The sequence below is a fragment of the Emys orbicularis genome, chromosome 14, assembly GCF_028017835.1.
Source record: "Emys orbicularis isolate rEmyOrb1 chromosome 14, rEmyOrb1.hap1, whole genome shotgun sequence".
NCBI classification, from domain to species: domain Eukaryota; kingdom Metazoa; phylum Chordata; order Testudines; family Emydidae; genus Emys; species Emys orbicularis.
The window spans coordinates 21,149,872-21,174,329 of record NC_088696.1 but is presented as its reverse complement, the minus strand read 5'-3'; the positions used below and the strand labels follow the sequence as shown (position 1 = coordinate 21,174,329).

At 40.0% G+C, this 24,458-nt stretch overlaps 1 protein-coding gene across 1 annotated transcript in view; it reads right to left on the bottom strand.

Moving 5' to 3' along the window:
* LOC135888983 (neural-cadherin-like) overlaps window positions 1-10,098 on the bottom strand; it is a 113,838-nt gene extending 103,740 nt beyond the window's left edge. The window contains exon 1 of the mRNA XM_065416794.1: window positions 9,081-10,098. Coding sequence (XP_065272866.1) covers window positions 9,081-10,098 — 1,018 coding nt within the window. The remainder of the gene's footprint in view (window positions 1-9,080) is intronic.
* Between the last annotated feature and the right edge of the window lie 14,360 nt (window positions 10,099-24,458).

Sequence of the window (24,458 nt, the reverse complement as noted above, 5' to 3'; positions counted from 1 at the left end):
AGGACTGCCCTGCAGGGCACTCTGGCTCTCCGTGCCGCCTACAGGGCGGCCGGAGTGGAACAAAAAAAAAAAAAAGCAGCCGTGCCGCCCTAGGATTGGGCAGAATGCCGCCTCCAACAATCTGCTGCCCCAAGCTCCAGCTTGCTCAGCTGGTGCCTGGAGCCGGCCCTGGGATCAGCATTCAAAGAAGAATCACAGGAAAGAGGGCAGACACTGCTGACTTCAAGTTTGCGTCATAAAAATATGATTGATATAATACAGTTGCAAAAATTGTATTTCGTTATGAAATATTCTGTAGTGTCCCATAAAAATTGAAAACTTGGTAGATGACCTTAAATGTTATCTATAAGATTAAACAGAAAAAAACCAACAAATGATTTTCAAAGGGGGTACTAATTATGAGCTTGGCAGGCTTTTCACGACCAATCTGGGATTGTTAAATAGTTCCGTAGCATATGGGGGTGAAGTTGACAAGGTAGGGCTAGTAACTAATGTTACTATTTGTGTTTTTAAAAGGATTGTACCCCAGTAACCATCTTCATAAAGTGAAAGGCAAGGAGAGATGATAGAGAACAAGGACTATCCTTAAAAACTCAGCAGCTTCCTGAACCCAATTCTGCCCTGCGCAATTCCCACTGAAGTCAACTGGACTATTCCATGTGCTTAAAATTAAGCATGTGCATAAATCTTTGCAGACTGGTCCTAATTTTTTCAAATAAAATGTCGTTAGGATGGTTGGATTTTTGTGTTTGGGATTTTTTATAAACAAGAACTAAGAAAAAATTAGGTTGGGTTGATGCTTGAAATTCTTTTGTTTCACTGGATAATGTAACTAGCAAACAAATAAAACTCACAAATACTACCTTAAAAGACTTGTCTTGAAGTAACAATAACTGAATTAACTAATGGACTGTGGTATCAAGTCAAAATGTTGATTTACTGTGGGAGAAAAGTATTAACAATTCCTTTTATTTTATTATGAAACAAAGAATGCCTCAACTACATTAAAAAGTGTTTAAAGGCATTCCACTTAATTTTAGAAGATAGACTTGTGATTGTGAGAGGCTAAATAATCCTGTGAGAAAATGAAATCAGGATGAACTGAATTCAAACTATTTAATAATCAACTGAAGTGCAACATAGTTGATATATCAGTCAGAACTGATCTCTAATTTGAAATGTTATAAACCAGCTTTAATAAAGAAAGATTCTACCCATATGTTCGACAATTTACTTCTTCCATCAGATTAACAGATTTGTGCTGAAATTCAGTTAGATCTTTAAAAAAACTGACTTCTTTATCCCAAACACTTAATTTCTACAAAGAACAGCTAGTAGATCTAAACAGCTTTGGTGCTCAAGGTCCAGTAGTTTCACAAAGATATTTTTAATCAGACTGTTTGCAATAGAAAACATGTAGCATCTAAATCTCCTGTCTGCATAAACATTAGGATGGTGTTTTAAATGTTTCTTGTATTATATTCCTTTTCATGCTGTTTACAAACCAGTAACATTCCAGAATTATAAATAACTTCTACAGTAAAGACATGCACACAGTAAATGTACATTTTTCTTTAAACATAATAGCATAAAAGTGATCATAAAAATAATTACATTTTCATAGCTAAGTAATTCCAATTTTAACCTAGCATCATTTTCTTTTAAGACAACTGGTAAAGTGTCCCTAGAACAGATAAACATTTTAAAAGACAAAACATCAACCAGAAGCTACTGATCTTAATTCTTAGGGATGATCCTCATAGAATCAATACAGCTAGTAAGTGACTAAGGCCTTGGATAAAATTAAAGCAGATGATACTTAGACTTCTTTAATTAAAACCTTCAGTGCTTAAAATAGGCAAATACTATAAAACTGGTGATCTTGCCACATTATGTATTGGTTTAAAGAATACAAATACACATAAAATGTAACAGAGTGATGTTAACTACTTGGAGAGCCTGCCAAACATCACCCTAAGTAAATCCTCTGATAAGAAAAAAAGTGAATGAGGGGAGATTACACAGCTAATGCCCAGGGATGAAGTAAGGTCATAGAAGCTTGAGATGACAGAGGATTACAGAGACAGGATCTTTCAAGCATTCCACACAAACATTAATGGAATCTGACGCCTTCTTCTATTAAGTGTTAGAACTGCACTAAAATATTAATGTGCCTAGCAGGCTACGATCTTCTAACTTCCTCCCATGGATAAATATTTGTAATAGTGTTAATCAAATACAGTGACATTACCACTGCACAATATAGATATGGGTATTAAATATATGCAGACATTAGAAAGCCATGAAATATACTGGTCAAATGTTAATACAAATGAGAAGCAAGAAAAAAGAATCTATGTATATGATATGTGGCTGAAAGAGAGAGAAAATACCAGGGAGCCAAAACTAAACGCCAGATTTAAAATGTGGGCACCTATGTGTCCAGTCATGCAAACCTTTACTTATACAGAAACGTAGCCGGTGATGGAGTGTATAAAACTTTACATACAGATGGGCAGGAGAAGGGTTAACACAGGACTAAGAGAAACAGGAACTACTCCAGTTGGTCCCTCCTTATCTGAACTCTTGCACAACAGAGCTCTGTCTTGCACAAAATGAAGAAATCAACAAAGATTTGGACCAGATGATGCAATTATATACAACTGAGAGCAGGAGACTTATTTGAAGATCAAACTGTATGTAGCAAAGGGTGGCTACAGTAAGCCATTTATTGTTTGACTGAGTTGGAAGGAATCAGGTATTATACATTTGGGAGAGGCTAAGCAAATGAAGGACAGTGGCTGTTTGACCCAGGGAGTGGCAGATCAATCACCATCTCTTGCCTACCCACAACCCTGTTACCATATTTGACATACCGCAGCCCCCACTTCCACCTATCCTCAAACCTTTCTTTCATGACCACACACAGGAAGCCTTTGTGGAGCAAAGTTGTGCAAGAGGACAGCATCCCCTGTGCAGACTCTGCAAACATTTGCCCATGTAGCAGAACTCACGCCACATGTGAGACTCTCCACACCAACATGGGCATGTCTGGATTTTCCCATTATTGTGCTGTGGGATATTTTAATGCCTTGGAGTAATCAAGGGTTGCTCATTGTTCTCCTTTATTAGGGAGAGTCACCAAATGGCTGATGTTTCACCTGAAAACAGATGAATGGAAACTTAGGCTGCTGAAAGGAGATGAATGTCAGATGGTGCAGCCGTGTGTGCTACCTGACTTTTGCGCTCTTCAGCAGGAAGATTACTTAGGGAGTGGGGCTTCCCTTGAGCCCACTCCCATAGCCTGCCATGCCTGCACCTTTCTCCCTCTTTACAGAGAAGGAGCAGCACAGGCATTAATATCAATAGATTTCCACTAGATACTGGCAGATTACATGAAAAGCAAGCTGTTCTCCATCCCCTCATTCAAATCAACCCCATCTAAATCCAAAAGAGACTAATCAATGGGTTTTGATAGAATCCCAGGGAGAAGGAAGCCTGTAATTTTACAAGCAATTATTTGTGGAAGTAAATGGGACAATCTACCTGATCGGTGAGTGCAATAAAGTAGATGGACATTTACATGCCCCCATTTGCACCCACAAATAATTGTGCCCACTAAACTGCAGGCACAAAAATGTTAGGTAGGACTTTAAAAACCAGGCCAGATACTTTTTGTGTGAAATAACAACTTACAGGAGAAAGTATTGCTTTCGTTCTTTATCGTAGAGATGTTTATGATGTATGTCTTTTACTACACGGGCTGCAAGAAAAATGTTTCTTAGAAGTCAGATACATCTTTATTTTCTTCAACTGTATTTTTCACTTATTTTTTCTAATGTTTATAAGTAATATTTTATTAGTTTGCGAAAACTAATAAATTAAGAAAACTTGGTATTTAGGTTCCTAAATACCTGATTTAAGTGCACAAGTGGACTTCTGAATGCCCAAAAAGAATTGGCTGCCCTAATTAAGTTGTCCACATTAGAAAACTGGACTAGTAGTATAACAGAGAAAATAATACCTCGATCCATTATCCTAGAGAAAAATGTATACATGATAAAGGTATTTTAAACTATATTTAAGTATATGTTCTTCCTTCCTCCTTTTCAGACACATTGGAAAAACAAAAGTGGAATGGAAAAGAAGATGCAGACTATATGAAATCTAAGTTTATGAGCTACCAAACTGCCATCAGAAGTCATCCAATTTAGAAGCAGTTGTGTCTCATACCAGCAGTTTACTTCCCTTTATGTGCCAGCTTTTCATCAATTAGTTCTATTATGGGTGCCGCATGTTGACAGCAGAACTTAGATAAAATAGACTGGTCCATAGAAAAAGTAAACTATAGACTAGATACACATAAGGAAACTAAATTGCATTTTTTTGGATAAAAGTTTGGCACATTTGGGACAGGACTATGTGGCGTGGCACGTAGTGAGGCTGCAATGGAAAGGATACATCCTTCTGTGGGGCTAAATATTGAAGTCCTTCCTCAGAGAGAACTCCCATGAAAACTAAGAAATAAGTAAGGTCATTAGGATTTGCCCCCTGAAGTTTATTTAATAAAATTCACTAATCAGCTGGACAAAGATGAAAATAGACTCCATATTATTATTAGACTGGTAAATAGTCCAAGTAGTGGATGGTGCCATTTTGAGAAGTTTTGATGCATGCCTGGCAGCACATGTTTATCCTGCCAAATGATGCCTAGAAAAAAAACATGAGGCAACAACTAAAACAATCTGGGATACTTTCTGCACAACAGACTGTTAGAAGATCTGGTGACTGTCATGGAAATGATGCACAGTAGTTCTCAAGAACAATCTTTTTTTTTTTTTATACTTAGTCTTAAAGACAATGAGGATATGTGATAATATCAAGAAGAAATATAAAGTTTTAGGTTGAGACTATGCTTTTATTTATGTCACAAAAGTGACATTTGGAGGACATTCATATTTTATTTCACTTTTTCCTGTTGTTTCATATATACTGAATGCTTATTTTTAGCCAGATCAACAGCTGTAAAATACTAAAATAAAACTTTTAAAATGTGAATGAGCAGCTTGTGGAAAATAATTTAAATTGAAAACACAGAACTATGTGCAGTGACTTAAACTACTTTTTAATGGTAATGTATAATAATATGTAAAAATAAAATAAAATAAATTTCAATGGGATTTTGAAAATCATCAACAGGTGTATAATGCACAGCAGTATTCTTACATCCCTACTCAGTCTCCTTATATATAAATAGTGAGTATGATTTACCATACCATATCAAGTGCAGTACCTGAACACCATAGCATTAGCCACAATGCAGACTCTCCTTGATTTTGTCTGGTTTTAGTTATATACACAGAATATATTGCAAAGGTTCTAATTATCCATATTCTTGGGAACAATCTGATCTTACTGTGTTTTACCATTATTGGCTAATTTAGATAATAAGTTGTAGACTACAAATGAATTGGGGGGGAAAAAAAAAAAAAAAAAAAAGAACAAACATGGAGAAAGAGGGCAGAATTTAGATTCTAAAACATCTAAGAATCTTATCTTATCTTTGACATTGTTGCTTGGCTGGGGAGACTAATGCCAGAATTAATTATTGTTAGTTTTAAAATCTTAGACTGCCAGGTGACAGCAATTAGGGGGCAAAAAGTAAAAAGTAAACTAAAGGAATTAATGCAACTTTATACCACCTGAACATTGATCAAATTCTAAAATTATAAGAACTCTAGTACCAAAAAGCCTTCGGTGCTAGGATATTTGTTGACATGTGCAATGATTTAGATAAGACAATATGAAAGCTGAGAGCAAAACAAATAAATTGGAGAAACAACCCAAACTGATATTTGCATTCTCAGTAAAATATATTCCTTTGTACACATTTTAATCCTGAAAATTCACTTCTGCCAAACCTATGAAAAGGGAATCAATATTCTTTATCTATAATCATCTCATGTTCCTTATTTAAAATTAATTAAAAACACAAAACCATCCCCATATGTGCATGGTTTTAATTATCAGAGAGGTAGCTGTGTTAGTCTGTATCCACAAAAACGAGGAGTCCGGTGTATAATAATACTTGTATCTGTAATTTTCACTCCATGCATCTGAAGAAGTGGGTTTTTTAATCCATGAAAGCTTATGACCAAATAAATCTGTTAGTCTTTAAGGTGCCACCAGACTCCTCGTTGTTTTTATGGATTTAATTGATTACCTGCATGATTTCTTTCCTTGCCCTATCCTCTCCCTTCTGTTTGCCTCCCTCCCTCCTGTCATCTATGAAGTTTGGAGTAGAAGCTCTTTAAGGAAGGAACTGTAGTTTTTATATCTTCTGTGAAACATCTAGCACATTTTTGGGATGCCATGAAATAATAAATGAAGTATTTGTCCAGTTTATCAATCTTGAAAATGTCAGTTCAGTATTAATATTTGTCTGACCAAAAGAAACTACTGTTTAAAGGAAGCTTTATTTTTAAACTTAGGCTTAACAGCATAGAAACTTGAAATCAGCAGCACCAAAGCAACACTATCTGCACTGCACACCATTAATTACTGTCAGCTCAAGTCTTTTACAGTCACAATCTAGTTCCTTGAAACCTATTATCAGTTCAGTGATGCAACTGGAAAACATATCAGGCTAACTGTTGAAAGTATGGTATAGATCCAAAAAAAAAAAAAAAAAAGCAAGCTGGACAAGTTGTTTGTTTAGACATTTCAACTCGGTTAATGTCACTCTATCATGCAATAGGCTTTTATTCAAGAGCAATTTCAGAATGATGTCTACTCAGACCAGATAAGAGTAAAAACCCTCTCAGAGGTAAGGCTTTTAGTCACCGCGGGCAAGGTTAGCTACCACTTCTCCAACGGCATCTCTTTGATACTGACAGAAAGAACTGTAACAACAACAAAGGGATGAGGTTGGGCTACATGATAGAGTGGGTGAAAATCCCAGAAGTTCACTCTGATTGACCCAATAGCTTCTGTCACAGTCTCTGATTAATGAGAGACTACATGGCATAGAACCTTGTTCAGGATTGGGTAATGAGGATAGAACACAGGCAAAGCTCCTGCTTTGAAATTTAGTTTTTCACCTCTCGATTAGTGGTTCAAACTCAACCCAGCACACTGACCAAAAGTCATAACAATACAGCCAGCGCCTACATACTACAATGACTGGCTCAGCAGAAGCAGAGAGAGAAAAAGAGAGAGATCTGATTCTGATAGTTGATCAGTGACCTACATGAAATGAGTTTGTGATCTCAGTCCAGTTCACAGGGGACAAGCATCCATGTAATTAAAACTACCAACATTAATTAGAACCCATATTGGCATTCTCAGCAAGGAATTAACAGGACTAGAGAATAAACTACCTTCTCACCCCTCTAAGTGGTCCCTCCTATAAGGGGAGAGGCAGTATGGGAAGTGTTTCTAACTACTCCCATCTTTGCTATACCTGTTCTGTGGCTAGAGGAAGTGCCTATCCACTGTGGAACATCTGGTAATTTTCACAAGCATTAAATTCTCTTGGAAATAAAGAAAAAAAGTCAACCTAGAGCTTTCCGCAGAAATCAAACAAACTTATTTCAGTGAAAGTTATTTCCCAAATGTCCAGTTTCCATATCAAACTAAGATTAAAATAAAAATAAAACCTAAAACACAGGATGAAAAAAGATGAAAAATGTAAAAGTCCACTTACTAGATGTCCAGGAATAAGCACTATATTCTGAATTAGAAATCTGCTTAGTTACACTTTCACAGCTCCAAATGAGAAACCAAGTAAAGAAAGAATTGTGTTGCTTATTAATTCACATTTGAAATAGGAATTTAAAAAAAAAAAATCAGATGAAATCAGTCAAAAGGTGAATAAAATAGTGTAAAATATTACACATATTGTTTACTTGAATAAGATTATTTATTTTGAGGGTTTCTGGTGATAGTATAAACTGCATAAGGATCCATGAATCATCAAAATCCTCACATAAAAATTGAGCCATATAATATATAAACCATGTTACCAACCTTGCAAACAGGCATATGCTTAACTCGAAGCATGCCAGGTGCCAAGTTTCATTTCAGGACTATTCACATGTTTAAAGTGAAGCACATGCAGGATCAGGGCCACAAGAAATATTTTACTTTAGTGTAAAAATAACTCAATATACTTAATATACTTTACTTAAAATATATATACAATTTACATCATTTAATTCCATAATATAATTTTGTGTGATCACCTATAAATTGAGCATGCTGCATATTGATATCACTGATGTTTCTGAACATTTCTAATTGCTTTTAAATATTCAGCCATCATGGTATCCTTGCATCTTTTTTACATTATACTGAAAATTATAGAACTGTAAAGCCTGTACATTAAAACTGTCACTCTTCCAGGTATGTATATAATTTTTACATTACTGATTACTGCAATTTAGACTATGTTCTAAATGACATAGTATAAAACTCCTTGTGCTACATAACTGTTCCATCTTCAGCATCATGATTATTTTGTAATTAGCTATTTCTTAAAAGCTAAATGCAAGCAAAGCTCTAATTTTCCTTGCTAAAAAAGGGTCACCACACGTTTAGATTTGTGACAGATAATTTCCACTCTCTAACTTAGCAAAGTTCATACAAGACCAAGTAGCAAGTTGTATAAAAAAAGAAACCATTATGCTACCAACTGTGTTACCTTGACAAAGGCAGACACCTATATATTTCTAATAGCCTTGGGTGTTTGCATCTATGTATAAGTGCACTTATGAAGGTATGTATGTACACAGACTTGTGAGCATGCCTATTTGCATTTCCAGTGCACTTATGTATATACACTTGTGTCTGTGTGTATGCACTTTGGTATGTACTGGTGCATGCCTAAATGTTTGTAAGTGCGTGCATGATTCTATGCACACATTTAAGTGTCCGTGTAGGCATTCATGTGCGTGTACATGGTGTGTGCTGGCCTGTGCATATCCACGTAGGCGTGTGTGCACACTCAGTGTGCGCTCATGTTCACTGCGCGCACATGTCAGCGCGTGAACTTCTCCAACGCCCAGGGGGCCCGGCGGTACCTTGCCTCTCCTGGACGCGGAATATGAACTCCCAGATGGCGGACACTTCCCTGTCCAGGGTCCTGGCGAGAGTCACCTCCCCGCTCTCCCTGTCCACCCGCAGCGGGGACTCCCCTGCGGGCGGAGATACCAGCTCGAACCAGGCTGAGGCGAACCTGGCCGGGGCCAGCGTGGTCAGCAGAGTCCCGGGCCGGGCATCCTCGGGCAAGGAGAGCGCCAGCGGGGAGTCGGGCTGGAGCGGGGTCCGGCGGCTGCGCTGGGGCGGCGGCAGCTGCCTGACCTGCGGCAGCACCTCGATGTCCAGGGGGGCGCTGAGCAGGGGCGGCTGCCCGCGGTCCCGGGCGAAGAGGCGCAGCGGGATGGGCGCCCGCACGTGGAGCAGGGACTGCACCAGCAGCACGCGGCCGCTGCGCGGCACCACGAAGAAGTGCGCGCTGCCCGGCCGGGCGAAGTAGCGCAGCTCGGCGTTGGCGCCCGCGTCCGGGTCCTCGGCGCGCACTTGCCACACCTGGGACCTGAGCGCCAGCGTCTCCTCGACGCGGAGCCGGGTGACGCCGCCCGGCGGGCCGGGGCCGGCCAAGCGCGGCGCGTTGTCGTTGGCGTCCAGCACCAGCACGGTGAGGGTGGCCAGCTCGGCGGGCGGGACGCCGCGCGGCGGGCAGTGCTTGCAGCACAAACCCAGGCGGAAGGCGTAGAGCGCCCGCGCCTCGCGGTCCAGCGGGCGGCGGGTGCGCAGCCACACCTGGCCCGAGCGCGCCTGCAGCGACACCTGGAAGTGCGCGTGGTCCTCGCCCAGCAGCTGCAGGTGCCAGCGGCGCCCCTGCACCTTGGCGCACCAGGGCTCCGGTCCCAGCCGGGTCAGCGGGATGCTCAGCCCGCTCACCCGCGTGCCCGCCGGCCAGTTCTCCGGCACGTGGCCGTGGAATGAGGGTCTCCGCCTGGGGGCGGCGTCCGAAGCGGCCAGAGCCCAATACACAAGCAGCCAGCAGGGGAGCCGCAGCTGGCCCAGGCAGCCCATGTCGCCTCCGAGGGCGCGGGGGGTCCCGCCTGCTTGGGGCTCGCAGAGCGGCCGCCGGGCACCGAGCTGGCTCCGCTCCCTTCGCTGCCGGCTGTGTAGTGCCGAGGCGTGCTTCGCTGGGCGGCTTCGGAGGAGCTGAAGGGTCAGGGAGGGGCCAGGAGGCGGGGAGCAAGGGGGGATTAGTGCCGAAGATGCCCGGGGATTTGGTGGCCCATCCCCCTTGCCGCTCAGTCTGTCTCTCCACACGCTCCCCCTTGGAGAGACTGTCACAGCCACAGCCACACGCCCTGCGGAAGTCTCCTCTCGCCGCTCACTACTGCTGTAGTGGCACGACAAACTTGCAAAAGTTTTGCTAAAGTGTAAGATACGCAGCCGCTGCGCTCTCTCGGAGAGAGATCCTAAACGGGGGCTCATCCCTTCTGCTATTAGTGCCTATTCCTGAGCCGCGGGCAAGATGCTCGGTAGTGGGACGCACACATGCCCCCCCGTCCAAAGTCTCTTCTGTGTCTCACCCACACACAGACAGATACGAACAATACAGACCCTTGGCACAAACACTGTGTGAAAGAGTTTCTCTCCCTGATTCTCACACAGTCTCTGTCTCCTACGGAGCTCTGGACACTCTCACATCCACATTCAGGGGCTCACAAGGTTATTATGTGAGGATCACTCATACATGCACAAAACAGAAAGCAACTGCTATAAAATATATAATTTTCTAAAATGCTAGATTTAAATTACACACACCTTTCTGCTGCAACATAACGTATAGTAGAACCCCATTTAACCAAGCCTCCATTATCCTGCTCTCTGTATGAATCGAACTGCGGCTGATAGCGCAAACCGGGGGTGGCAAGGCTCCTAAACAAAATATGCATTTGTATTATCGCCATTTTAAAGAAATTGCACTCTGGGGAGTATAGTATTGTGGACACAGGTTTGTTGTCTTGAGACTAAAAAGGTGAGACTGAGACAACAATAGAGGGCTTGATTGTTCAGCAGCTGAAGCGCTGCATTAAATCACAGATCAATCAGAACACTGAGCAAAAAAAAAAAAAAAAAAAGATTTAAAATTTAACAGTCAGACACAGGTGGGGCAGTGCTGGGGGTGTTGCAGGGGTTACAGCCACCCCAAAATTGGCCTTACCCCCTATAGCCACCCCTCCCAGCCCAAAGATCAGAGCTGGGTGCCTGGCCAGCAGCTGCTGCTCTCCAGCTACCCAGCTCTGAAGGCAGCCCCATGGCCAACAGCAACACAGCACTGCGGAAGTAAGGGTAGCAATAGGGCACTAAGTCCACTATGAAAGTCCACTGACAAAGTTTCTTCATGCTCCCCCGTATTAAATAGTAACTATTTAAAAAAAAATTCTGCTTAACAATAATTCAATAAAATGTGTTTTAGTCTTAATTTAAAAGCATTGAGGAATTTCATTTTAAATAGGGTTATAAATTTAGCATTTAAAATAGTGTTAAATATAAAAAATGTGTTTTTAATTTGTAAGGGGAGGTCACACTCAGAGGTTTGTTGTGTGAAAGGGGTTGCCCGATGCCTGTACACAAAGTTTGAGAACCACTGTGCTAGATTCACACATTGCCCTGTACTGTGTACTCGCATGGTAAAATTTTGCCCTCCTGCTACAGTTATACAAGACCATTGTCCTTCCATAACTATGCAACCTCCCCCCCGTCCCTGGCCTCCAATAGGTTTGTAAAGGTATAACTGACTTCAATTTAATGAACAATCATTCGCTGATGCAGAAGAGGGAATAAAATCCAATCCTCTCTTTGCTCTGGTGACTTTGCAACATGAAGAGGAATAAAATATAAAAACCCAATTGTCATTTAAGTTAGCAGCTATGACTGACACAAAGAAAGCAGATCTGTTAAATAAAAGGTCATATTACAGTCACTTTGGCAACAGAACTGCATTTCTATTACAACAAATTCAGACAGAATTTAAAATAAAGTTTTAGAAGTTCAATACAAATTTTATTCAAAGTTTAAATCAAATTACTTAGTTCACCTTAAATCTCACCTAATTTTTCAAGATTAAAGAAAAGCATCCAGAAACATTTGTTACTCACTTCATTCACAATTTTAAGTCTGTCAGTGTTAGTTAATTCTGTAATAATATTTTACACTTTCATAGCACCTTCCACCCACAACTTCAAACACTTCAGAAGTAAGTACCATTATGGGAAATTGGAGTCTAAAATCAAACAGATTCAGGAATTGAAGCCATGATTCCTGACTCCCAATCCCATGCTATAATCAAAAAAAGTCCTTACTCATTTCATTCTGAAACGTTAATTTAAGAACAATTTTTTCCAGTTTTAACCAAAAAAAATTTTTTAATGTATTTCTCTTTATACTGTATATCAGTCAGAGGGCCAGATAATGCTCACAGTTACACAGTTGTAAATTCAGGGTCTGAAGTTTGTTGACTTATTCTGCATTTACAATGGTATAAATGAGAGCAGTACTTAGCCCAGAGTGTGTAATAGATATTGAACAGTAATTAGCTTTATGTATTAATATATTATCTCTATAAATGTCTCCATGACCTTTTTCATTCATGCACCATGTACCACTTGGTCTCACAATAGTAGCCATTTAGAGACCGTGACAAACTTCCTTTGATTTGTTGCAGAAGAGTTTCTCTTCCAGCAACCTTGGAAAGTCCAATCAGACCCAGGAGCTGCCAATATTACAGCTCAGCAGTCTCCCTTCTCTCCCACGTCTCACCCCATACCAGGAACAGGGGGAGGGAAAACTGGCTGGCAGAGTCCCACATGAAGCATAGCTCTGATACTAATGAAGCCACTGGATATGATTAACTTCCTGTGGTTCAGAGAACTCTTCAGCAAAACAAAGGAAGTTTAGAGGAGCAGGACTCCATCAGCTGCCCTTCTTAGAAAACTAGGGATTAGAAAGTGGGGAGGGAGGAAGACCTGGGGCTGGCTAGGGAGGATCCCCACAGAGATCTACAGGTCACATCTCCATCCCCGCTGTGGGCTAGGACTTGAGACTCCTCTCCCAACCCTGGGAATCCCCCACTTGTCAAGTGGCACCATGAGCAGGATCCCTGGCTGGGACAAATATTTGAGGCACCAGGGACATTTTTAATCATACAGACTTTCCCACACACCTAAAAAGAAATGCCCGTAAAATGGGATTGGATAAGGATTAGCCTTTTAGGATAAATGCTCTGCAATTTAGAAGTTGAATGGATTGCCCCTGGACAGGCTCTCTGTGGCTGGCACACTTCTAAAGAGCAGAGCTCCACCACATCCGCTGCCTTTCTTAGTTCCTGAAGCCTGGTCTACACTAGGAAATCACATCACTAGAGCTGAACTAGTGTTCAGCATGGTTTAGTTCAAATTAAAACCAAAAACAAAGTGTACAGAAATGGTGCTGAATACAGTTTCTCTTTGTTTACACTTGCAGCTACACCATGTTCAACTGCATGGATTGTCAGCAATAGGTCATTTTTCTAGTGTAGAGCATTCCTCAGAGAGAGGAACCTTAGAAAAATCCCACCTGACCAACAAGCTTTCTTTCCTCTTTTGTTTTTCAAGCTCTCTGTACTTGCCAGCCTGGAGACAGACTACATTAGTGGAGAAATCTCAAAGCAAAAACGAAATTAAGCACAGAGTTCAAAAAGCTCTTCTGATTGGTCTCACTGTCACATAATATAACTCTGACTCTGAATATGCATGTATTTACACTGCCAGTTTTCAGTCTTTTAGTTCAAGACTAACAGCTGAACAGCAGTGAGTTTGTGAGCTTGAATCTCTGAGGAACAAGTTGCTGAATATTTAATTTAAATATTCATTTTGGCTGAGTGGTGTATAAAGTGATATTTCCCACATCTATATCAGACTTTAGTTTCTTTTAGTATTCAAATATGCACTAAACTAACATATAGTCTTAGGGGGCTATAAATCATGTGACTACAGGAGGCTGCTAAGGCACTCAGTAACTACCTCATAACAAAGCTACACTGCTGTAGATAAAGGAGTACTCCAGGTAATGACACACATCCCTGCCAGATTCTGCCTCTTCTGATCAGTGAGCTTAGCCCCCCAAAAGAATAAACTCACTCGCAGTGACACTTCCAGGTTCCATCATCAATAATAGTGCATTATTTGTCATAACCTAGTATTGCCATGCTTAAGACCCCCTCACAGCACCATCTAGAGGTCTTCTGTACTCAGTTCATGTGAATGGAGTTCATAGCAGCAGCGCCTGATAAAGATTTCACATTCTCTAGTTAAGGTTTTTCTACTCCATTCATTTGTCAATAGAGAAAGCCTCCAGATGGTGATGGAGGAGAGAGGGGCATAACCACAGCAATACTAGGGATCACAAATCAATCATTGTTATTACTGCTGGAATTGGACATAGATGGCAGACACCAAAAATCTCCTACCTAGTCCCTGCATGAGATCTTTCCTTCAGAAGACCACAAGGAGGGAGCAAAATCATTTTTTTAAAAATACATTGAAATTGTGATGGGTTCAGAAGCTAATGCAATCTGTTCATGCTTCTGGATTGTAATGAAGGGATGAGCTACTTATTTAGGATAAAATAATGAATAGCTCAAACTTTCATCTATTCCTTAAATCAAATTTAAATCTTTGCTGAAGTTAACAAAAATCTCAATACTCTTTTTAGAAAACATTTGCACATGCCTCCACACATCCAAGTTATATCTTGGATTAAAAGCTGAATTAACAATACCATGAGATGTTATTCTCAGAGGGCCAGATCATGCAACCCAAGATCTATTCGTAGTGGCACCTCTTCTAATGGCAGTTGTTCCTGGAGACTCATTCAAAGGTTGTCCATCTGTGAAGAGGGAACAAATTAATGTAGACTCATCTATAGTAATTTGCACTTACCCCACAAATTTGGATAGGTATAAATCCTCAGTGACCAGATCCTCCATCCTGACCCTCCCCACCAATGGCTCTAGATCCTCATGGAAGGGTTTCTTGGGAGTTTGAAGGGAAAATAGGAGCATACTGTAGAGCTAGCTTGTCACAGGGCACCTGTCTCTACTCAGTGTACTTCACTACCTGGCCATTTCATGTGGCCTCACACTCATAAACACACACCTGGTTGTTATCTTTCCACCATGTGTATTTATTTATTTTTTCCTTATAAAGCATAACAGGCTTCTACACAGCTTTCAGTCCTCAACCCAGTCTCACCTTCTGAGCTACCCCTTGCTTCCTATTCCTTCTACTTATATTCTCAAATTACTACATTTACCTACTGATTACCATCAAGGTGCTCATAATTCCCCAACAGAAAATGTTTAATTGCTCATAGCTGAGCCTGCAACCTACTTCATGCTGTAGCAACATCAGTGACTAAGGTGCTACTAATAGTGCCCTATCAGATGGCTCTTCCCCTTTATTGTCTCCCCCATCCAAATCCATGAGATTTGGCTCACCTCCACTTGTGGAAGAGAGGAAAACACTGGCCCTACAATTTTTTTTGCCTGTTTTTGTGTGAGATAACTTAATCCCTTAAATCTCATTTTCCATTTTACAGTTATCTTTTATTTATCACTCATCATTTTATTTGTAAAACACTGCAAATTGGTTTTAATTAAAGAAATGTGATATTTGGCAGAGATTTTATTTAAAAATCAGGAAAAATATGAAGTCTGACAATTTGAAGATATTTAATTACAATCATAATTACTCAGAATTATTTTATAAATTGTTCCGTAGGTGCCTATCCTTCTCCTTTTGAGGTCAATGGCAATAGGAGTAGGAATGAGCCAATAAACTGTACAGCCAAAAGTTCATTTAAAAATGCAAAACATGCCAAAGATCCATTTGTTAAATTCCTCACCTCTCCAAATCATGAAAAAATAAAAAACATCCCGAAAGATAAAGCAAATTGAGATAAATATTGCATTGTAATGTTTGAGTTCTCACCACAGAGACAATTCACAGACGCATTCTATTGTTATTTTCTCCAAACATTTCTCATCCTTTATGAATAACATTTGTAGTAATCTTTAAAATGTCTACATATTTATGAAATGCCATTAATCTCTATTCACTAAAACCATGTTTATGATCAAAGTTACCAAAAGATTTCTGGACCCAGAGGACATTTGAAAGCTCTAGTCCTTTTAACCCAATCCTTACATAACTCAAATATGTAAAATATGCTGGAGCTGCCAAGATTCGGTAGCCATGCTGAATTTATTCAGAACCTAGTTATGTATTTATGATTGTAAATCAGAAACAAAAAAACATCAAAAAAGTAGAGAATGCAATCAGAAAATTAAAATGGATTTCAGATAGGCCCAGTACTCTGTAAGTGGGAAACAATGGCTTGAAGGGAGAACTGTTTTATTATTAAAAATTCTCTCTCTAAAAGGTAAAAGGCATATTCCCCAGCTCTTTGAACCCTGCCGCGGATTTGTGGCTCCTCAGTTTCTTTCCAGCTGGCTAGTAAGGAACTTCTGCAAAGCTGGTCTCAGTCTCTCCCTCAGTAGCTAGGGTGTATTTCAAACTATCCTTCTGGACCCCCCAATACTCCTCCTGGAGCTGAAGTTGCGGTTCAAGCAGCCTCAGTCTCTCCCCTCAAGACACCTCTTTTCCATGGAGCTGGATTTACAGCCTGGATCATTCAGGCTGTACGGCCTCATTCAGCTTTTCCTTCAGTTGGCCCCTTTTCCCTAATTAGTCCCCAGATTTAGACAAGTCAGCCCTCTCTTACTGGTGTCTCCCACCTGGTAGCTAGTGCAGAGAGGTCTATCCACCTCATAGGGCTAGGCCGTTCTGAACCGGGTTTCTCCCTTTCAAGACAGCTCCTCCAAGATTGACATGCCTCAAAGACATGGCATGGCCAGGCTGCCTGAGCCTAAAGTGGTTCTTTAACTCCTTCTTGCTTGGTGCATGTTTTATAGACCACATCACTTCTGCTAGTGCAACATGTATTCAGTTGTTGATTATCCTTAATAGCCATCTACTTCAGAGGCCGACACCCAGGACCATTCCTCTTCTCCTTAGCACAGGAATAATGATGCAAGAATACAACACAGGGCATAAACATACCGAGAATTTATAATCTCAAAAAGAATTCATAAATTGTACATAGACAGATTTCCCAAATTATCACATATAACATCAAAGCATATCCTCTAGAAGAGAAACACATTGAACAACCATCCCTACAGGCAATTTTCTAAGTGACTTTAAATGTGGTGCCAAACTATAGACACATAAGACATAATTATCAGAGTTGCAGAGCATCTGTGGAAGCCATGCACCTCTGAAAACTGTGCCTCAGGTGTCTAAATATGGACACCAAAAATCAAAGGTCACTTTTGAAAATTTGGTCCTTAATTTATGTACATGGAATTCTTGAGGACTCAATCCAGTGCACTGTATTTGTGGCCTTATGAGTCACTCATAGCACTATGTTAAACTGTAGGGGGAGGTTCTGCCCTGCTGCATACAGTGATATACCCTCTTTCTCACCCCATACCCCACAATCAAATTGGCACCATGCAGGGCATGATCTAGTCCAAAGTGGCAAAATATATTTCCTGTGTTATTTTAGATAGTACATTGTCATTTTTTATAATATTTGTACCTCCATTTGCTCAAATGCAAGTACAAGTGATAATCTTTGCCTGTATAATTTTGCAAACAGAACTTTATTTATTCAGAAGTACAGCTGCTGTTGTCTAATCCTTGCCATCTCTTTATGCAGATTTCTTGGTACATTTCACAATTTTTTTCTTGGAATCTAGTGGTGAAAATAGTTTAAAAAGCACTTTCTGCCAAGCCTTTGCTAAGACTTGAACACTTTCTCTCAACCTAAAGAATTGATAGAATTAAAAAAGCTTTAAGACCGCTTCATAACAATTTTGCTCAAGTTCATTATGGGTGGCTGGAAGGATCCTTCTGCTTTTAAGCATGGGTACATGGCATAATTCCATAAGCCTTGTATGCAAGTCTGAGAAGGTAGCAATAAGAACGAATATTAGAAGCAAATTAGTCTGGATAAATGAATATACTTCTCATTGATCTTGTTCTTACATCTGTGTTAATGAGGAGTAACTCCACTGGGACAATAGAGTTAAACAGGTGTAAAAATGGTTTGAGATCAGTAATGAACGCTCCTTGAATAATACTTTAATTGTGTGTTCTATTTCCTCTATAGGGCTAGTACATCGTTATTTACTGGATTCACTGTAATACCGCATCACCTTTCCATTAATTATTCTCATGGGATAGTTTGAAGATTTTTCAATGAAAGGTTTTAAAACGAAAAAGGCTTCTTACTGTCAAGTGTTTTATATCAATAAGAATTTTGGCTTATTTGTGACTGATGGGGAACAGGATTTAATTTAACTTCTCTCAAAATAATGACTTCAACAGACAACTTCCTACTACCCTCTAAAATCTGAATTATTGGAAAATATGTTCCATTCCTGTAACTGCCTTAACAAATTTTTTATGTGAGAGTTAAGCTGCCTGTTCTATATTCAGTACACAAAATATAATGAATCATAATTCTGTCAGAAAACCTCATTAATGTGGTGCTATTCAGTTGTTCATACACATGCAGAAGTCAGGTAAGATGGAATGCCTCCTTAGTACTTTTCTTATTTATGAGCATTATATTCCAAAAGTTCTGATACCTGTTGTTTTGCCTGTGAAGTTTCTCTGGAACTCACGCATGATTCTGGATCCTAAATTCTCTCCATCTCACTGGAACTGATCAGAAAAATTCCAGTAAAATAGGAATTCCAGTAAAATAGTTCCCTGCCAGCTCACCTGCCCAGCTCCTCAGCAGCCCATGGGGTGGGCAGTTGGGACTACTCCTGGGGGAATTCTGCGCCAAAAAATTAAAAATTCGGCAGCAAACAAATTAAAAATTCTGCACACAATATTATAAAATTCTGCACAATTCTGCATATTTTATTTGTCAAAATAATGCAATATAATAACTCTGGTTTCAATTATTTTGGTAATTTATTTAAACTACAATACAATAGATGGAGAATGGGAGTGGGGAGCATTGGAGGAAATCCCCAAACCCCCTTGCTTAACAGTAATGTAACTAGGTTTGACCCTTTATTTCTAGTTATTAGTCAACAAATATATGCAGCCATATGCTCAGTGTTGCATCATAGGCAACTGAAGAGCAAGTGAAGGCTGGGAAATCAAACTCACAATTTATATTGCCTACTGACCATCTCCAGAAAGGTCAGTAGCAAACAGTTCACGGAGCACATTTTGATAGGACATTTTTTCAGTCCAAAACTTTAGTCCAAAACAGTTCTAATCACTAAAGCACCATAAGCATTTATAAGGCCATACTGTCCTTTACACCACTCTGGCAATTTAAAGGAGCCTTAAAACTTTTGCACCTGTTTTATACTCCTGGGGGAATTCACAAAGAGAATGGGAACAATTCACTAAGCAGGCAGGCTGATACATTCTGCTCGGCCTGAGGGGACAGTGCCTGTCCCATGCCTACCTCCTCAGAAACACCCCGAAGCCCTGCCCCTCCAGGCCAAGAGTACTACAATAGTGAGTGAGAGGGACAGAGTGTCTCTCTCTCACACACACACATGACTGCACAGCCCCCCCTTGGGTGGTGATTTACGTCTCTAGTGGCTACTTCGGGTGCCTAAACCAACCTGCCTGTGTTGCCAGGGAGGGGCACATGACCACTCTTGCGGCTTCCCTTTGCTTCCCCATCAGAAGTCATTTTTCTGCGGGGAAGCAAAGAAATCTGTGGGGGACATGAATTCTGTGCATATGCAGTGACGCAGAATTCCTCCAGGAGTATGGGACACTAAGGCTTTCAGGCTCCAGGGTAGCCTCCCAGGTGGACTGCCTTAGTGTCAAGGGGGCTCCCAGGGTCTGTGGCACCATTCCTTTTGGTGGAGATTTTCTAATTTTTGGTGTTTATTCCTAATTGGAATGAAACCAGATTTCAAAATATCAAAACCCTCCATGAAATGGGATTATCTTTCTCTGTCCAGCACTCCATTTCACGCACAAAGTGCCTTGGTTTGACTACTCACCGGAACTTTAATAGAGCAAGCTTCTGGTCTGATACCCAAGGTGCCAAAAATTAGGAAATATCAATAGAGGTATAAATGAATGTTTATCCCAAAATTCTGGCTCATCCATGTTACACTTAACTCTGGCCTTCTTTTGCAGAACATGAAGACAAACTCTTAGTGAAAGAGGTTTCTTATCAATGAGGCTATTGACAGACCTGAGAATTCACTGAGCAGGTGGTAATATTCAAAGATTGGAGAGGGTTCTTAGAACTGACTGACAATATACCTTTAACAGACACATGAAAAATGTGTCTCTGCCAACAGCTGATTGTTGCCTTTAGGATGAAATCCTGACCCCGTTTAAATCAATGGGATTTTTGCCACTCATTTCAACACACCCAAGATTTCACTCCCTGTGTCTAGCTACCGTTAACCCCAGTGCTAAAGTTGTCTATCTCTGCCCATCTAGTTTCCTGGCATTTTAAATTGCACTTCAGCTTTTCCCTGCTTGATGCAGCCCACATTCCTGTTGTTTGTAATTTGTTCCAAGGTGTCACCTGCTGATTGACCAGTCATAATATGGTATCACAGTCACAGAAGACAAAAAGAGTATAAGTTACTGTAGCAGCAGATGTATGTTTGGGACAATCTTATATTTTTTGGCTGATTAGCTGCTTTGCCCTTCTTAATTAGGGGACCCTGGAGGACAGAGGAAAAAAGATCAAAATGTGCATCATGTATCAAGTCAATCATGTCAAGAAGTGCTAGTCTTTTCTCCTGAGACAGGATGCCTGGACTAAACTGATATACTAATAGAGACATTGCATGAGCTCACCAAAAGCAAGTCAGTGAGTAAAATACAGGAAACAATAAAATATTTATTGGGAAAGTGCCTGGTCCAGCATTTAAAGCACAAGATGGAGAGGCAGAAGATCTGAGGTTTATTCCTAGTTTATTCTGTCACCAACTTGCTGTGTGAGTTTGGATAAGTCACTTAAACTGCCTGTGCATCAATTTCTCCATCTTAAAAATGGGGATGATAATAATATGGACCTAACTCATCAGGTTACTGTGAGGATTAATTTACTAATGGGTTAAATTCAGCCCTGCACAGAAAGATAGGATAGCCCAAGGCCTACTCACCACTTAAGTCAGAACAACATGTCCTACCTCTGGGACAGCAAATGGCCAAAATTACTTGCAAAGTCAGCCTCATTTTTTTTTACTCCACATTGCATGTATTGTTTTGAACTATGGGGAGCTACTCTTTTTAAAATATTTCTTTGTTTAAAAAAAAAAAAACTATTTCACTGTAATTCCTGTATTAACATTGACAAACATTCCATTACAAACTTAGCTATATATTTTACAGTACATCAGTGTTGTTATATTTTGACATGTCAACATATTTAAGGAAGCAAGAATATTTTTGAGGCAATATAGTAAGTACTTCTGTGTTTCATTATTCAGATTATATTGCTTGCACATTTCGTAGAAGTCACCACTTGTCAATCATTACAGCTGGAGTTTGCACCTTAGGGAAAAAAGAGATCTTGCAGAGGTAACTTGTGAGCTGGTAAAAGTTTGCTGTTAACTTGTTTTCCCTTAAGTTAATTTATGGCCTCCTATACTCCTCTCAAAAGAATACATTTGCCTTCATGTTCCTGTGAATTCCAAACTCTGGTCTATTAATCATAAATTACCAGAAATGTCACATATCTCTCCTATCCAAGAAAATATTGTATGCTCAAGTTTTTCATGAGCACATGCTGGGCAGTATATTGAGAAGTGCACAGCTGTCCCACTGCAACTACTAGCACTAGCACGCATGCATCCCCTTTTCCTGCTTCTGAAGGATATCATCAATTCCACGTAAGCTTTATAGCCAAAGCTAAAGATCTTTTCTCACAGTGAGGGTACTATAAGTTTTGTAGATATACTCATTGATTTCCCATAGTGATGCCTGCTGATGAAATGCCATGACTAAAATACAGACAGGATGAATTTACATGACAAAAAGTGCAATGAGCAATCTCTGATTCTACTGAAAAGTGTTTATTGAGAAGAAGGAAGGATGATGAGATTAACTAGGTTAATGGAGCCCAAAGAGGAAAAGAACAAAAGTCCTAAATAGGAATGAAATGAGATTAATGGATTAAAAATTGAGATGCATCTATCTGTGTTCTCAGAAATGAAATCAAGACAACTCCATTTATGTAATATTTTTGTACATTTAGAAACCAGAGAATTAATGCTTAGACAGCCTATACATTTCCTTTCATTGATGCATTAAGGTCACATTGTGACATATCTAAAAAGAAAGAAGATAAAGGCCAAAGTGATAGTAGATAATTTAGGAATCTTCTGAAAAAACAGCTAAATTCTGCACACATTGCTCAAGCAAGAGTCCCAGGCGCAGATCCTAAAAGGTATTTAGTTGATTTCAATGGGAGGTAGGCACTTAAGTACCTTTGAGGATCTAAGCCCTAGTGACTTCAACAGAAGAGTTGCTCAAGTAACAACAGCAGAATTTGGAACATAATGTATTTCCTGGGATCCTAAGGCTGTGAAGAGGATCACATTATGTTTTGTCCTGGAATATCACATATTAGGCAAAACAAGGAGCTGGGCAGACAGGGGACTAATGAGAGATTATTTTCAATGGTCTGGGAATGACCTCTTCAGGTGGAGTGCAAAGGGTAGTTGAATGATCTATAGACTGACTCAACCCAACACAGGGAAGATAAGCCTCTTCTCACTCTTATAAGGATGATAAAGCCAGAGCCAGAGTAGTGCCCTGAAGAACTGGCTGTACTTGAGGCAGAGAACCCAGAAAAAAGAAAACAGAAAGAGAATTTCTGTCTTTTCATTATAGCCTGTAAGGGCAATAGCAGCAGAGAAATCAAGAGAAGGCTAAGAACACAGACCTATTTGCTGTCTTGTAGTTATTAGCTTTAGTTCAGCCACAAATTATTCAACTTGATAGTTTTCTTTTAAATAGTGGGTAACAATAATTCCCTCCATTGCAGGAGGGAATGGATGACATTCTGTGTGCTCTGTTATGCAGTGGTCCCTGGTGGCCTTAAAACCTATGAACATATGAAAGACAACAAAAGTGACCTAAGGAAGTTCTAACGGGTATATCATTGATCTACCAGATCTAGCACACAAGTTCCTACTGCAGGGACACAGGCAAATGTTTTTATTTGTGGGGGCTAGAGTTAAAAAAATATATATAATAATTGTTGTTGAATATCATTGTAATGAGTAATTTTGTACCATAACTAAATGTGTCCTCTTTTAATAATGTGAGATAAAAGAGCTTCTATTCCAAACATAGTGTTTCTTTTATTATTACAGTCCCTAATGCCCTCCCCAAGCCCTCAGTTATCTATGCACAGGAATGTCATAGCAGGTCTCCTTTCTTAAGTGGTCATGTGTTGTTTTGGTCCAGGTCAAAATCAAATGTTTAAGAGGCAGTGATAAGAACCAGGGTCAGTAAAGTTACTTTAGCCACGAAAAAGTATTAAAGAATGAATAACCCAACCACAGATAGTCCTCTGAATCCACTTTCACAGATGAGCTAACTTGAGCAAACTAACACCTCCTTCCAGGTACTGGTCATTGGAGACATAAATAGCATTTATAAATAAAAATATTGAAAACATTTAGGATGTTGTGCAGGACACATCTCTTAAATCTGGCTTTTAATTAATCAGGAGGTTTATTGTGTGAGATTTTGGGGCAAAGGTTAGGGGCAACCAGTTTGTGTGGCTGTATTGTTTGATCATTTAGAGCAGGGGTCGGCAACCTTTCAGAAGTGCTGTGCCGAGTCTTCATTTATTCACTCTAATTTAAGGTTTTGTGTGCCAGTAATACATTTTAATGTTTTTAGAAGGTCTCTTTCTATAAGTCTATAATATAAATAAACTATTGTTGTATGTGAAGTAAATAAGGTTTTTAAACTGTTTAAGAAGCTTCATTTAAAATTAAATTAAAATGCAGAGCTCCCCGGACCGGTGGCCAGGACCCAGGCAGTGTGAGTGCCACTGAAAATCAGCTCGCGTGCCGCCTTCGGCACCTGTGCCATAGGTTGCCTACCCCTGATTTAGAGCATGTCTACACTGCAAAATTAAGTTGACTTAATGTAAGTTGACATCCAGCTGCCGCAGTAATTAAGTCAATCATGTGTGTCCATACCACGCTCACTGTGTCAGTGGAGTACATCCTCACTAGCAGCGCTTGCATCAATGCACAGAGCAGTGCACCATGGGTAGCTAACCCACAGTGCATCTAGCCACAC